Source organism: Sycon ciliatum, chromosome 7 (assembly GCF_964019385.1).
Source record: "Sycon ciliatum chromosome 7, ocSycCili1.1, whole genome shotgun sequence".
In the NCBI taxonomy this organism is placed as follows: domain Eukaryota; kingdom Metazoa; phylum Porifera; class Calcarea; order Leucosolenida; family Sycettidae; genus Sycon; species Sycon ciliatum.
Window position 1 is genome coordinate 8,769,436 of NC_088649.1, and position 12,355 is coordinate 8,781,790.

The following is a 12,355-nucleotide window of genomic DNA, read 5'->3' on the forward strand; positions in this document are numbered from 1 at the left end:
ACCTCCGAAGACTTTGTTAGCTGATCTGGACAAGGACAGAGAGTGAAAAACACGCAGAGACACCGCACGATATTCGCAGGTTGACAGCTAGCTGTGAGGGACACACCAAGCTGCACAAGTGGAACAGGGAAAACATCAAGCACTTTCCCTGATGCCGTCCTGGGTAAAAAAATTGGAAACAATCGGTGTATATGGTGTAGCTGAGAATTTCGTGTGTTGCAAGTTAGAGGTGTAGTGTAAAGATGACAAGACTACAATGTAGCGTCAAAGTTCTGAAAAAACCTTTACCATCAACAAGCTTATTGTCGACAACGGTCTGCGGACGCGGGCGCAGATTGTTGAAGATCTCGAGCTGGTAGTTCTTGCACAGCGCTGCCACGTCAACGTTGCAAGTTGTGTTGACGAAACCGACCAGCGTTCCGTAATGCTGAACAACGTGTGAAAGAGGCAGAGAATGGATATTTTATTTTCTGTAAGCCAAGGGAGAAATGTACACCATACAAGACTTACTACACAGTGCTGAAACGAATGATTGTGCAAAATTGTTCTGAAGAAGACGTCCGCTTGTCAACTAGCCACCCACCCAGGTAAGCATGCACGATGAAGGACAGCAGAGGAATGGAAGACTGTAAGGAGATAGAGAGAGAGAGAGACAGAGAGAGACAGAGAGACAGAGAGAGAGAGAGAGAGAGAGAGAGAGAGAGAGAGAGAGAGAGAGAGAAAGAGAGAGAGAGAGAGAGAGAGAGAGAGAGAGAGAGAGAAAGAGAGAGAGAGAGAGAGAGAGAGAGAGAGAGAGAGAGAGAGAGAGAGAGAGAGAGAGAGAGAGAGAGAGAGAGAGAGAGAGAGAGACAGAGACAGAGAGAGAGAGAGAGAGAGAGAGAGAGAGAGATAGAGAGAGAGAGAGAGAGAGAGAGAGAGAGAGTGAGAGAGAGAGAGAGAGAGAGAGAGAAAGAAAGAGAGAGAGAGAGACAGAGCGAGAGAGAGACAGAGAGAGAGGGGGGGGAAGAGATGGAGAGGGACAGGGAGAGAAGAAGAGAGACAGGTACAAAGACAGAAAGAGGCTGATAGATCGTACTTACTTCGGCCACAAGGGATACATTGTTTTCACTGTCTTGTTTCAGAATTTCGGCTATGAAGTGCTCTCCTGTGTTGGAAACATCACAGCAAACATATCTCTGACACTATGCATCGTTCTAGAACAGTCTTGCCTGGCCTTGGATCATTGCCTCACACTTCAAAACTGCTGTATACGAATACATTTTGGTTGAAGTTTTGCGGTGCATTTCTGAACAAGTGTGTCCATCTTATTTCATAGATTTTATAATCATGTAGAACTTCAGTCGTAATGACAGAGAACAAGCAGTACACTTGCTTCATGCAGTCCTTTCCAGTAAATACTGGCTTGGAGTAACCCTGCTAGCCCATTGTCTGGAAGTTCAACTGTCTGCGTGATCTTTTCAAATTTATCACAACAACGGTTACTACCCTGTGCTCTACTATCCGCTTTCGGTCATCATAATTCCTTTCATTCTGGTTGTCTCTATTGGTCTAAATAATAATTCAAGAATTGAGAGGCAGGGATTAAAGTGAAAATTAAGGACCAAGGGTTTACAAGTTAGACGTGATGCAGCTAACCATCAGATCGTTGAATGTCAGTATCACATCAGTCAGTGTTGAGCTAGTTGTTGAACGTTTTTACTCACCGGTATCTTGCTTATAGTTGTTAGTGTTGGACGTAAACAATGGAAAACTTGTTAACCCTTGGTCCTTCTTTTTTGCTTTGACGGTGTATTCATCGACTTTAAAAAAAATATTTTTACAAGCAGCAACAATGACGACAACGGCGATGGCTATGACAGCCGCTGTTACTATTTCAGCAAGCAGCTAAAATTTGATTTCTCTTTATCCAATCCCCAAGCCTGTAATTCTTCTTCTCTTATTGGCCACAGGCCATCTTGCGAATAAAAGATTTCAAACAAACCGCGACGACAGCGACATCAAGTCTTCTCCTTATCGACAACACTGCGTAGGGATACTATAGTCATGATTCTAGGTGCAGTCCAGTGTAGTTGACTCTGGCAACCTACCATATTGATCACACAGCGAAGCCTTGTCCTCATCGCTGAACAATGCCGTTATGTCATCACTGTCAGCTTGCCTGCAGGAACACAGCAGGCACAAGTAGAAACACTACAGGATGTGTACCACTACAGTATTGTCGGGCCCCAAAGAACGAACGGGATGGAATTTCACCAAGCACAGCATAACAATACAGACGTCGTGACTCAACTGCGCATAGACTGTAATACAATGAAAATAAGAACGGTCTAGGTAGGCTAGGAAGCTGACCCCCCCCCCCCCGTGCTTGGACGAACAACAGTACTGCAAATTATGATTGAATCTTTAAGATTTCAACAAGTGTACACATACTCACATTCACACACATCCATACACACATGGGTGTGTATGGAGATGAGCAAGCATGCACACACACACACACCATACTCACACGATAAACACACACACACACACACAGCGTACACTGACCTTGCTTGGCGTACATGCAGCATCGGAACATGATGTTGACGACTACACCGCAGCAACTTGGGGTATGGTAGCAGTGGCTTTGAAGTCAACTCGCGTTCCCTGCAAAGGCAAGATGGAGAAGATACAAAACAAACGATGGCAATGTATGGACCAAGAATTTTTTTGCGTTTAGGTATTTCAATCCTTCTCACGTGTATGTGTGTGTGTGTGTGTGTGTGTGTGTGTGTGTGTGTGTGTGTGTGTGTGTGTGTGTGTGTGTGTGTGTGTGTGTGTGTGTGTATGTGTGTGTATATGTGTGTGTATAATTATGTGTGTGTGTGTGTGTGTGTGTGTGTGTGTGTGTGTGTGTGTGTGTGTGTGTGTGTGTGTGTGTGTGTGTGTGTGTGTGTGTGTGTGTGTGTGTGTGTGTGTGTGTGTGTGTGTGTGATTCGTCAACCTCTGAATGGTGTGATCTCAGCAGAAGTTGCTATGTCTAACATCGCTTGTTCGATATCATCGCTTCAGCGATGTGCATGTGGAAGTGTGTGTGTGTATGATGGCGTGTGCGTGCGTGTGTGTGTGTGTGTGTGTATGATGGCGTGTGTGTGTGTATGATGGCGTGTGTGTGTGTGTGTGTGTGTGTGTGTGTGTGTGTGTGTGTGTGTGTGTGTGTGTGCGTGTGCGTGTGTGTGTGTGCTTGTGCATGATGGTCCTTGTGTGTGGTGCGTGCATGCAACTCACTTTTCTTCAGATGCCAGCGACTCTGGTCGGCGCTTGACAGAACCACCGTCACCACCGCACAGATCTCTCAACGCAACACCTGATGCAGGAAGGTAAGGAATAATGAAGGCAAGGGGCACATGAAGAGGAGAGGAAGGGGAGGGAAAGGGGAGTGAAAGGGGAAGGGGGAGAAGAAACGAGGGTGTAGTGGTGAAACGAATGTTAAAACCCAGTAGCCGAATAATGCGAATATTCTTTGGCTTAACGAACGAACGAATAAATATTCTTTTGGTAACACAGATGACATCACATGCCCTCCTCTCAGTCATTTGATGGATCTTGTCATTATTATTAGGTATGACGAACAGCAGTCCCACGTAAAATGTACTGCCACATAAGGCTACTTCGAAGTTCATATATGTTATGTGCAACATTGGCAGTCCAGTATGCATACACGTGTGTGCATGCAGGACAAAGTCACTGGCAGCCTGTACGCACTGCACTGTACTGTGTTCGACGTGCATGTATGTACATGCACTGCACCATCTCCTCAGAACGAACTGGTACTGGGCCACTCATAGCATACGCGAGTAAGAGGGTACAGTGTCCTACCCTGCTTGGACGTACATGTAATCTCTCCTCACAGACAGTCTCCTCTTGAATTTAAAAGTCTAACAGCGTTCACATCAATACTCAACTTATTTTTTTGCTCACTGAGCAATACAATCTTTCCATTTTCTTTCTTCTGTTTTCTTTTTCAATTTAATCCTCCCTACCCAATATCCCTTTGGTGCGTCCATGGAGCTATGAAGCCGAGACCTCTGGTCGGCGGAGCTTAATGGGCCCCACCACCACACTCCATCATTCACCCCAGTGTCTGGAGATATGTGGATTTTGTAGAAAAACAGAAAAGAAAAAAATTCGAAGTGACGTAACGAATACTTGAATGTGACAAACCGAACGAATATTCGAAATTTGTTTCACAAAATAGAAACCACCCAGTCACACTACGTAATAAGAGCTGCGCTGAAGGACGTTTTGACTTTGTCGTACCGCTTTTTCTACCAGACTGGTCCGCCCATTGCGGCTGTAGAGTGCTAAAACGTGCCCTGTTGGCCGATAAATACGATCACTTTTCCCGAGGGACATGTGTGTGTGTGTGTGCGTGTGCCTGGGTGTGCATGCGGCACACACACACATGTGCAGGGAGATCAGGCAAGAAACTCAGTGGCCCACCCTGAACAGAAAATTCTGTTTGAAGACGAGGCATGAGTAAAGCGGGAATCAATGGCTTTACAAGTGGATAGGGCAGGGACAAAGAGAGGAGAAGAAAGGCAGCAGGTAAATTCTAGAGTACAGGCTACGTTTTGAAAGCGTAGAGTGTTTTTTTCAAAACCAATTCGATGGAGAGGATGCAACTCTCCAAAAACAACAAAGAACTCCAAAGCACAAAAAAGGCGAAAAACCAAACCAAGCGCATGCTCTGCTATCCAGTCCATACCGACATCAGCCTCTTCCGGTGCTGTGAAGAATATGTGATCGACGTCAGGCATCTGTAGGAACATAGACCTTCAAGCGAACAATATACATACATGCGCACGTACATACACACAAACACAAACAAATACACACATGCGCTTGTACACAGACACACAGACACACAAAGACACACACACACACACACACACACACACAGGTGGATTTGATTTGATGCCAAGTAAACAAGAAAACCATGAACATTCTTCAGATGATGCTTTTTCACACACAAGTTTGGCTTGCACATATGAACGAGAATAGCTTCCATCGCATGTGATCACTTTAAGTCAATACTCTCCACTCTTCATGAGAACTCTTTTCACTAAACCTCCAGCCTTTAACACGGAAACAGTCCTCAGCTAACCACGTGCAACAGCTGTTTCCAAATGTTCACCCAGGAGAGCACGAGCAGGAGGATTTACTGAGAAACAAAATGTGTTCGCTTGAGACCTAGTTAGAGAGTTTTCAGCACCCGCAGGAACGCCACCACCCTGCCAAAATCTAAGCCGAAGATAATAATAATAATAATTCGCGGGATTCGCGTTGGCATCGCTTGAATGTTCAGAAACACACAAACTAGCCTTCGCTTCCGCAGGCCACCACTATGCCTATGCCTTGCACACCTGAGTGGCGAAGATGCAGCTCCTAAAGCGGTGGGAGGTGAGTAGATCAGACCCACCAGCAAAGTGGTCAAAGACCGAAAAATCCCACTCACTGCATCCGTGTCTCCCTCTTGCCCGGCCACAAGTTCCTAATTAACTGTGGGTTGCAGCACAGCTTCTAAGCAGGACTTGAATTGAGAACTTACGTTATGATCTCGGTGAACATTCCAAGCTGAAATCCCATCTTTGCAAGCAGCTGATGGCAGAATACTGTATTCACCGTCTGCAGGAGATGAACAGTGTTGAAACAACACAAACACACATGCATATGCAAACACACACACACACACACACACACACACACACACACACACACACACACACACACACACACACATACACACATGCAAACAAACACACATGTGCACAGACACACACACACACACACATTTGTACCTATACGGTAGGCATCGGTTATACCGTAGGTGTTGGAAGAACTACATTTGATTCTCAGTTACGGTATTTTTTATTCAATATGATTACCGGTACTTATCAAGTGTGACATAATATTATCATATGCATAGTAGCAGTGGTGAGGCTTCCTGCAGCTTCATTCATAGTTTAAAAAAAAACACTTCAGAGCAGACGCTAATGATGAGGGTAATTTGCCGAAACGTTGTAAAAATTGATTGAGAAACAAGTTCGAGTTTGCAGAGTGAATGGGAAGAAACCTTTTTTCCTATAATCATGATGTCACATGTGACACCATATGCATGGATCAATCAGAATCGCAACCAACAAAACTGCAGCTGTACATGTACGGCAACAGTTGCACACGCAAGTGGAAGCACCAAGACACAGTACGAGTCACACTCTTTTCCTGCTAGGTGACTGCAGGGCAGCAGCATAAGAGAGAAGTCGGAGGAAAGAGTTCTACTTCGAGTCGGCTCGTTCCCAGAGTGTTTTCGTTTCAAGTTGGCGAGGGTTCGGTAGAGAGGATCTGTTGTTTGCTGCGATGGTGAGCAGCAGTAGCCTGAAGTCGCAGAGGAAACGCATATCGGTAGAGGAAAAACTGCAAGTTCTGAAGTTCATCAACGAACATCCAGGAAAATGCCTGGATGTGCTAGCTGGAGAGCTGAACATTGCTCAGTCGACTTTCTCAAAGGTTATCAAGCATCAAATTGAGATCTAGGAGCGCGCTGCATCTGGCTTCAATAGCACGAAGCGCAAGCGACAGCCAAAGTGTGAGCTGACGGAGCAAGGTCTCGACTCGTTAGTTGCTGCATGCAAGGCAAAGAATCTGAAGGCGTTGGCTTACGATAGGATGATCATCAGATCAGAGGCAAGGAAATCGCAAGCGAGCTAGTGGAGGCTGGTCTTGCCGAGACGGACGATGTCCCTGGAGCGGACGTTGCGTGGAAATCCCTCATGCAGCAAATTCTGAGAAAGAGAAATGTGTTGTGTCGTGTTGCTCACGGAGAACCGGGTGATTTTTCGTAAACGTTGTCTTCTTACTCGCCACCACCACATCGATCCTGCAGCCATGCGACGCTGGAATCATTCGCAACTTCAAAGGCTGACTAGCGTAAGTTAATGTTGCGCACAATCACTCGCGTCGTGGATGATGAATCTGTTGCAACAGTGGACACTGACACAATCAAGACGTCGGTCAACATGTTGCATAGCCTTCAGTACAGCGGAGATGCGCGGGCTGCTGTGACGACAGACACAGTTAGACTGATGGAGGAAAGCCGGATTTGGATCGGATGCAGGGCTCTAGCCAGGTCAAAATAGAAGGGAGGTGGGGGGGGGGGGGGGTGCATGGGAAACAGTTACTGTAAAAGCCATTATTCTAACGAGGCGCATATATAACGATTTCCCAAAATTGACTAGTGTACGTGTACCAAAGGTAACGATTTTCACTCATTCTCAACGCTCAACATGACAGTATATGTATCGATTTCTGTGTAACGATTTCTATTTTAACGACAGATTTCTCCTCGTTACTCGGCTCGTTAGAGTTAGCACTTCGTTATACATATGGCTTTTACAGTACCCTGTGACCCATTTTTTCCATTTTCCAAATTATTCTTTCCATGCAAGATGCAACATACAGGGCAAATCCCCGATCCCCGACTTCACCCCAAGCAAATATACCTTTATGAACCCTCTAGTAGTGAATAGTGAATAGTGAATACCAACTGCATTTTCATTGAATGGCAGGCTGGGGGGGGGGGGGGGGGCTCCATCAGAGAAGAAGGGCGCTGCATGTCACCAAGGTGGAGGTCTTCATCCTCAAATCGACTGCAGCTCGGACGCGCCAAGTCACGCTGGCCAGTTTCCGAGAAAACTTGATTCTATACTGCCCCCTTGGACATCACTCTCTTTTGTATTGATTATGTACACAGCACAGGGGCTATCACAACTGCCGATACACTTTGTACCAATCTGGCCTGTTTTGCTACACAAAGCCCTTTCTTAGGACCAATATAATATATTATGCTATACCATGGACTTGTGCCGCAGGCTCCTCTGCGTGGGCTAAGCACTTTCGCAAGTCAACGGCAACTATGCTTCGTAAACACAACTACCGATGGAAATACAAAAAATTGTATCTTGTCATATACAGTCAACTTCGCTAATAACGACTATCTGAATAACGACAATTCGCGAATAGCGACACGATTTTAGTGCCCCGAGGTCATATTCACTGCTTGAATAACGACTTTCCGGGTTTTTGACAGCTATTTCAAGTACCTGTCATGCAGAAGTACCAGGACCCGTGGCGATGGATAAGGCACACATACAAGAAGATACAGCGGGGGCGGGGGGGGGGGGGGGGGGGGGGGTGGTGGTGGTGCTTTTAATTTTGCTTCAAAATAGTTGGAATGATCAGCACACCTATTGTACATGTAGCTGTACATGATTGCACATTAATCTTCATACATGTACATGAACATGAACTTGTCCCTGTAGATGGCTCCAAAAGGCTAATTTTTCAATTTATTTCCCTTGGATATTGACTTTATAGTTCCTCTCAATTGCAATACGGAAATAAAGTACAAATTGACGTAGAGCATGAAAAGAGCTTCATTTCGATATGCATGTCATACTATACAAAATATGGGTTCACATACATTCAAATGGGACTTCGGATATAAGGACACTTCGCGAATAAGGACACTTTTCTGATGCCCCGTCGAATGTCGTTATTCGCAAAGTTGACTGTAATGCCATCCTGCTGACCTCACACCCAGCCCAGCACTTACATTGACGTCGTCTGTGTTGCTATAGTGCTCGTGTATCCAGCCCTGCCAGTCGTGGCGCGGAATCCGGCGACTCATTCGCGGCTGCTTCGGGTAGTTGCAGAATGCGCCGAACGCAACCACGTCATTCTCCGGACTCAAACTACTCAGGCAGTAGGAAGACCGCTCTCTGCAAGGAAACAAGGAAGCATAAACACGGGCGAGAAGAAGCTGTTGATTGGTCCCACCATACCCTAGCCTTTCATACTTTGTGTGTGATGTGGTGGCTACAGATGACCTAACTAGCAGTTAATAACACACGCGTCTGGTCAAAACATTGGGCCGTCCATGGCTTGACTAAACATAATTATATCAAAAGCAGGAAGAGTGGAGTGAAGTCAATGCCCTGCAACGTATGAAGCATATCGTGAGCAAGACGGGCGGAGTTGAGGCAGGGCTCAGTCCACTCGACGTCCCATACAAAGGGCCTAACGACCGGGCACTGCCTGTCTCTCAAGACAGCTAGCGCATCTACAGTATCATATCAGTTTTTAAAGAAGAATTTCGGGCAGGTAATGCACATGTTCAGGATTAAAAAGAGTCAATTGATTCTATGAAGATGTGTGGATTACACAAGGCGGCAGTGACAAATACGTGCTTGAACGTACGAAGAAGTTCAAAACCCTCAAAACCGAAGCAATTTTGCCATAGGAACTCAAGCTGAAGGTGCCCGTATCTGAGGAGTCCGGATAAGACTTGTTTGATACAACCGTCGTGTGCACGTGTGAGTGCTGCATGCATGCAGATGATTGGAAAGAGACAGATAGACAGATAGAGAGATAGAGAGATAGATCGATGGATGAGTGGGTGGATGGAAAGATAAATACGGTGAAACCTGTCTAAGACGACCGCTCAAGGGACCTTCAAAACGTGGTCTCCGTTACCAGGTGGTCTCCTTATCCAGGGCCATTTGACTGGAAATAGCATCCCTTGGTCCAGTTTTTAGTGGTCTTTTAGGACAGGTGGTCGCTTTATCCAAGTGGTCGCCTTGACAGGTTTTACTGTAGATTGAGAGGTGGATGGTTAGATGGATGGATGGATAGATGGATGGATGGATGGATGGATGAATGGATGGATGGATGAATGGATGGGTGGATGGATGGATGGATGGATGGATGGATGGATAGATGGATGGTTAGATGGATGGATGGATGGATGGATGGATGGATGGATGAATGGATGGATGGGTGGATGGATAGATGGATGGATGGATGAATAGAGAGATGGATAGATGGATGGATGGATGAATAGAGAGATGGATGAATAGAGAGATGGATGGACGGATGGATGGATGAATAGAGAGATGGATGGATGGATGGATGAATAGAGAGATGGATGGATTGATGGATAGATGGATGGATGAATGGGTAGATTGATGGATAGATGGATGGATGGATGAATAGAGAGATGGATGGATGAATGGATGAATAGAGGTGGATGAATAGAGAGATGGATGGATGGGTGGATGAATAGAGAGATGGATGGATGGATGGATGGATGGATGGATGGATGGATGGATGCCGGGATGGATGAATGGATGGATGCCGGGATGGATGGATGGATGGATGCCGGGATGGATGGGATGGATGGATAGATAAATAGATGGGTAGAAAGACAGAGACAGAGAGATAAAGACTAGCTGCAGAGATTGGCCGGAACGCACAGAGAGAAAGAGATGGGTAGAGCACAGAGAGCCAACAAAACAGTCAAGTCATTACTAGTACTCACATGAGAATGGCTGGATCCGTGTTTCCAAAGAGCGACGAGGAGAACGGATTGAGTAGCTGGCGTATGCTGTCCACATCCAGCTGGTGAGATTGACGTGTCCCTTCCACAACAACCTTGGCGTGAACAAGAAACACAACACACCCGGCAGGACCGCCGGGAACAGTTTTTAATAAGCCCATTGGGCAATGACGTAATTTGTACCACAAACACCCCACACAGCCAACTGGGCATGGTCGTCTGGGGTGTTGAACAGTGCATTGCTGACCCCAGCGTACGCACATGCATTACTCATACCTTCCATATTTGGCAATGGGCAATGGGCTTATTGGTCTGGTAGTATGATGGCTGTTCATACAGTTTGTATATATGGCGGGTACGAGGCGTGTGCGCCGGTGCCCTTCAAGGGGGTTTGCGGGGGGCCTCCCCGGGGAATTTTTCAAAAAATGAAGCTAAATCCTGCATTTTGAGCGAAAAGGGGTGGGGGGGGGGTTCCGGGCACCCAGGAACCCATACGGGGCACGCGCCTGGGTATACATGCCCACCACAGTAGTAAACATGTGTGGTGGCCAACAAGTTGGTCCGGTGATAACCTGACCAACCGGACCGGTTCCGGCGGGCCTGATCCTTATTCGTAAATGGGCTCGTTGCGGGTGTTATGGTACAAGGGTACAGTGCTAGTGCGCACCCTGGCGAGTTGGATCAGGCACTGCACACTCTGGGGGTGTGGGCTATGTAATCTTGATTGTACAATAAGTCAAAATAATGCAGAGTAATTCCACTGTCGTAATTCTACTGTGGTGGACATGGAAATCCGGTCGGAGGTCAAGCAGCTCCAGGCCAGGATGCTGGCCATGCAGCCGTGAGTACGCATACGCATGTACCGGCACGATCAACATGACCGTGCACTGCATGCAACGTTCTGTGCGCACTGAAGGCCGGATTTCCATGTCCTCGACAGTACACCACTGATGTAGAGATGTACTACTTATTATAATATAAGTTATAATTCCTTGATACCTTTGCTTCTGTGGTCGGACGAGAGAGCAGATCCTTGGCTGAGAGGTTGCCGCCTCCACCGCCCGACAGCAGTGCCGACGCCCTGCCATTGCCAGTAGCGGTCGCACCGCCGCCGCCGTTGCCCGTTCTGCTCGGTAGCGAGCCCTGCGACATGGTGCGGCGCCGTGACGTGTATCGACCGTGGCCAAGATAAATCCGTCAGCGGTGCACCCCACAGTCTAAAACCAATGGTCGCCCTCACCACCGACTCGGCTGGTTTGAGTCACGCAGTTCTCGCCGATAAGAGAAACAATTCCACTAACGAATTACAAGTTGGTGCAGCCCTGAAATAATGGAGCAAGTAAACTCCTTTCTGAGGCCTTCAGTTCACACGACAATCACATACATTGAACCTCTTCACACAGAGACCGGGGCCGGCGCGAATGATTCGGCAACTGAATGGCTCAAGCCAGTCAAGGGTGTCCAGTACTAGGCCGGGCCGCTATTCACAGCTGGTAATAGTATTCAGAGTCGTGCAATGACATGTACTGTACTCTTTCTGCTCACTGATAGCACACGAGCACACGACAACTTTTAGCCAAACTACCCAGCTCTGTCACGATAAGAAGAGTTCTCAACAAGACTGAGACTGGGAGAGTGGCATGGCATGGCTGGCAGGAAGCATGCACAAAAAAAAGAAGATTGTATCAAGCCGGGGAGCTAGAGTCTAGACCATTAATAATATAAGGCATTATACTTTTTAGACGGAGCTCTGTAGAGCATTGACAGGATCTGATCTCCTGTTTTCGATGCTCGTGCTAGTGTGTTGTTGACCTTCGAAACTGGCGCCACGGATACATACATGATACAGTACTAAAAAAGTAGACCTACACAGCGAAGTGCGAGTGTGAGATCAACACAAAAAGACCACTGCCACTGCCA

The 12,355-nt window shown here is 46.8% G+C and overlaps 1 protein-coding gene across 1 annotated transcript in view; it reads right to left on the bottom strand.

Moving 5' to 3' along the window:
- LOC135820908 (cilia- and flagella-associated protein 61-like) overlaps positions 1-12,145 on the bottom strand; it is a 55,284-nt gene extending 43,139 nt beyond the window's left edge. Inside the window, exons 1-11 of the mRNA XM_065333959.1 lie at positions 11,435-12,145; positions 10,418-10,530; positions 8,654-8,819; positions 5,591-5,667; positions 4,748-4,815; positions 3,268-3,346; positions 2,548-2,646; positions 2,088-2,158; positions 1,080-1,144; positions 289-427; positions 1-25 (exon numbers count right to left, since the gene is read on the bottom strand). The exon at positions 1-25 is cut by the window's left edge and continues 24 nt beyond it. Of these exons, the coding sequence (XP_065190031.1) occupies positions 1-25; positions 289-427; positions 1,080-1,144; positions 2,088-2,158; positions 2,548-2,646; positions 3,268-3,346; positions 4,748-4,815; positions 5,591-5,667; positions 8,654-8,819; positions 10,418-10,530; positions 11,435-11,587 (1,055 nt within the window). The 5' untranslated portion in view covers positions 11,588-12,145. The remainder of the gene's footprint in view (positions 26-288; positions 428-1,079; positions 1,145-2,087; positions 2,159-2,547; positions 2,647-3,267; positions 3,347-4,747; positions 4,816-5,590; positions 5,668-8,653; positions 8,820-10,417; positions 10,531-11,434) is intronic.
- Between the last annotated feature and the right edge of the window lie 210 nt (positions 12,146-12,355).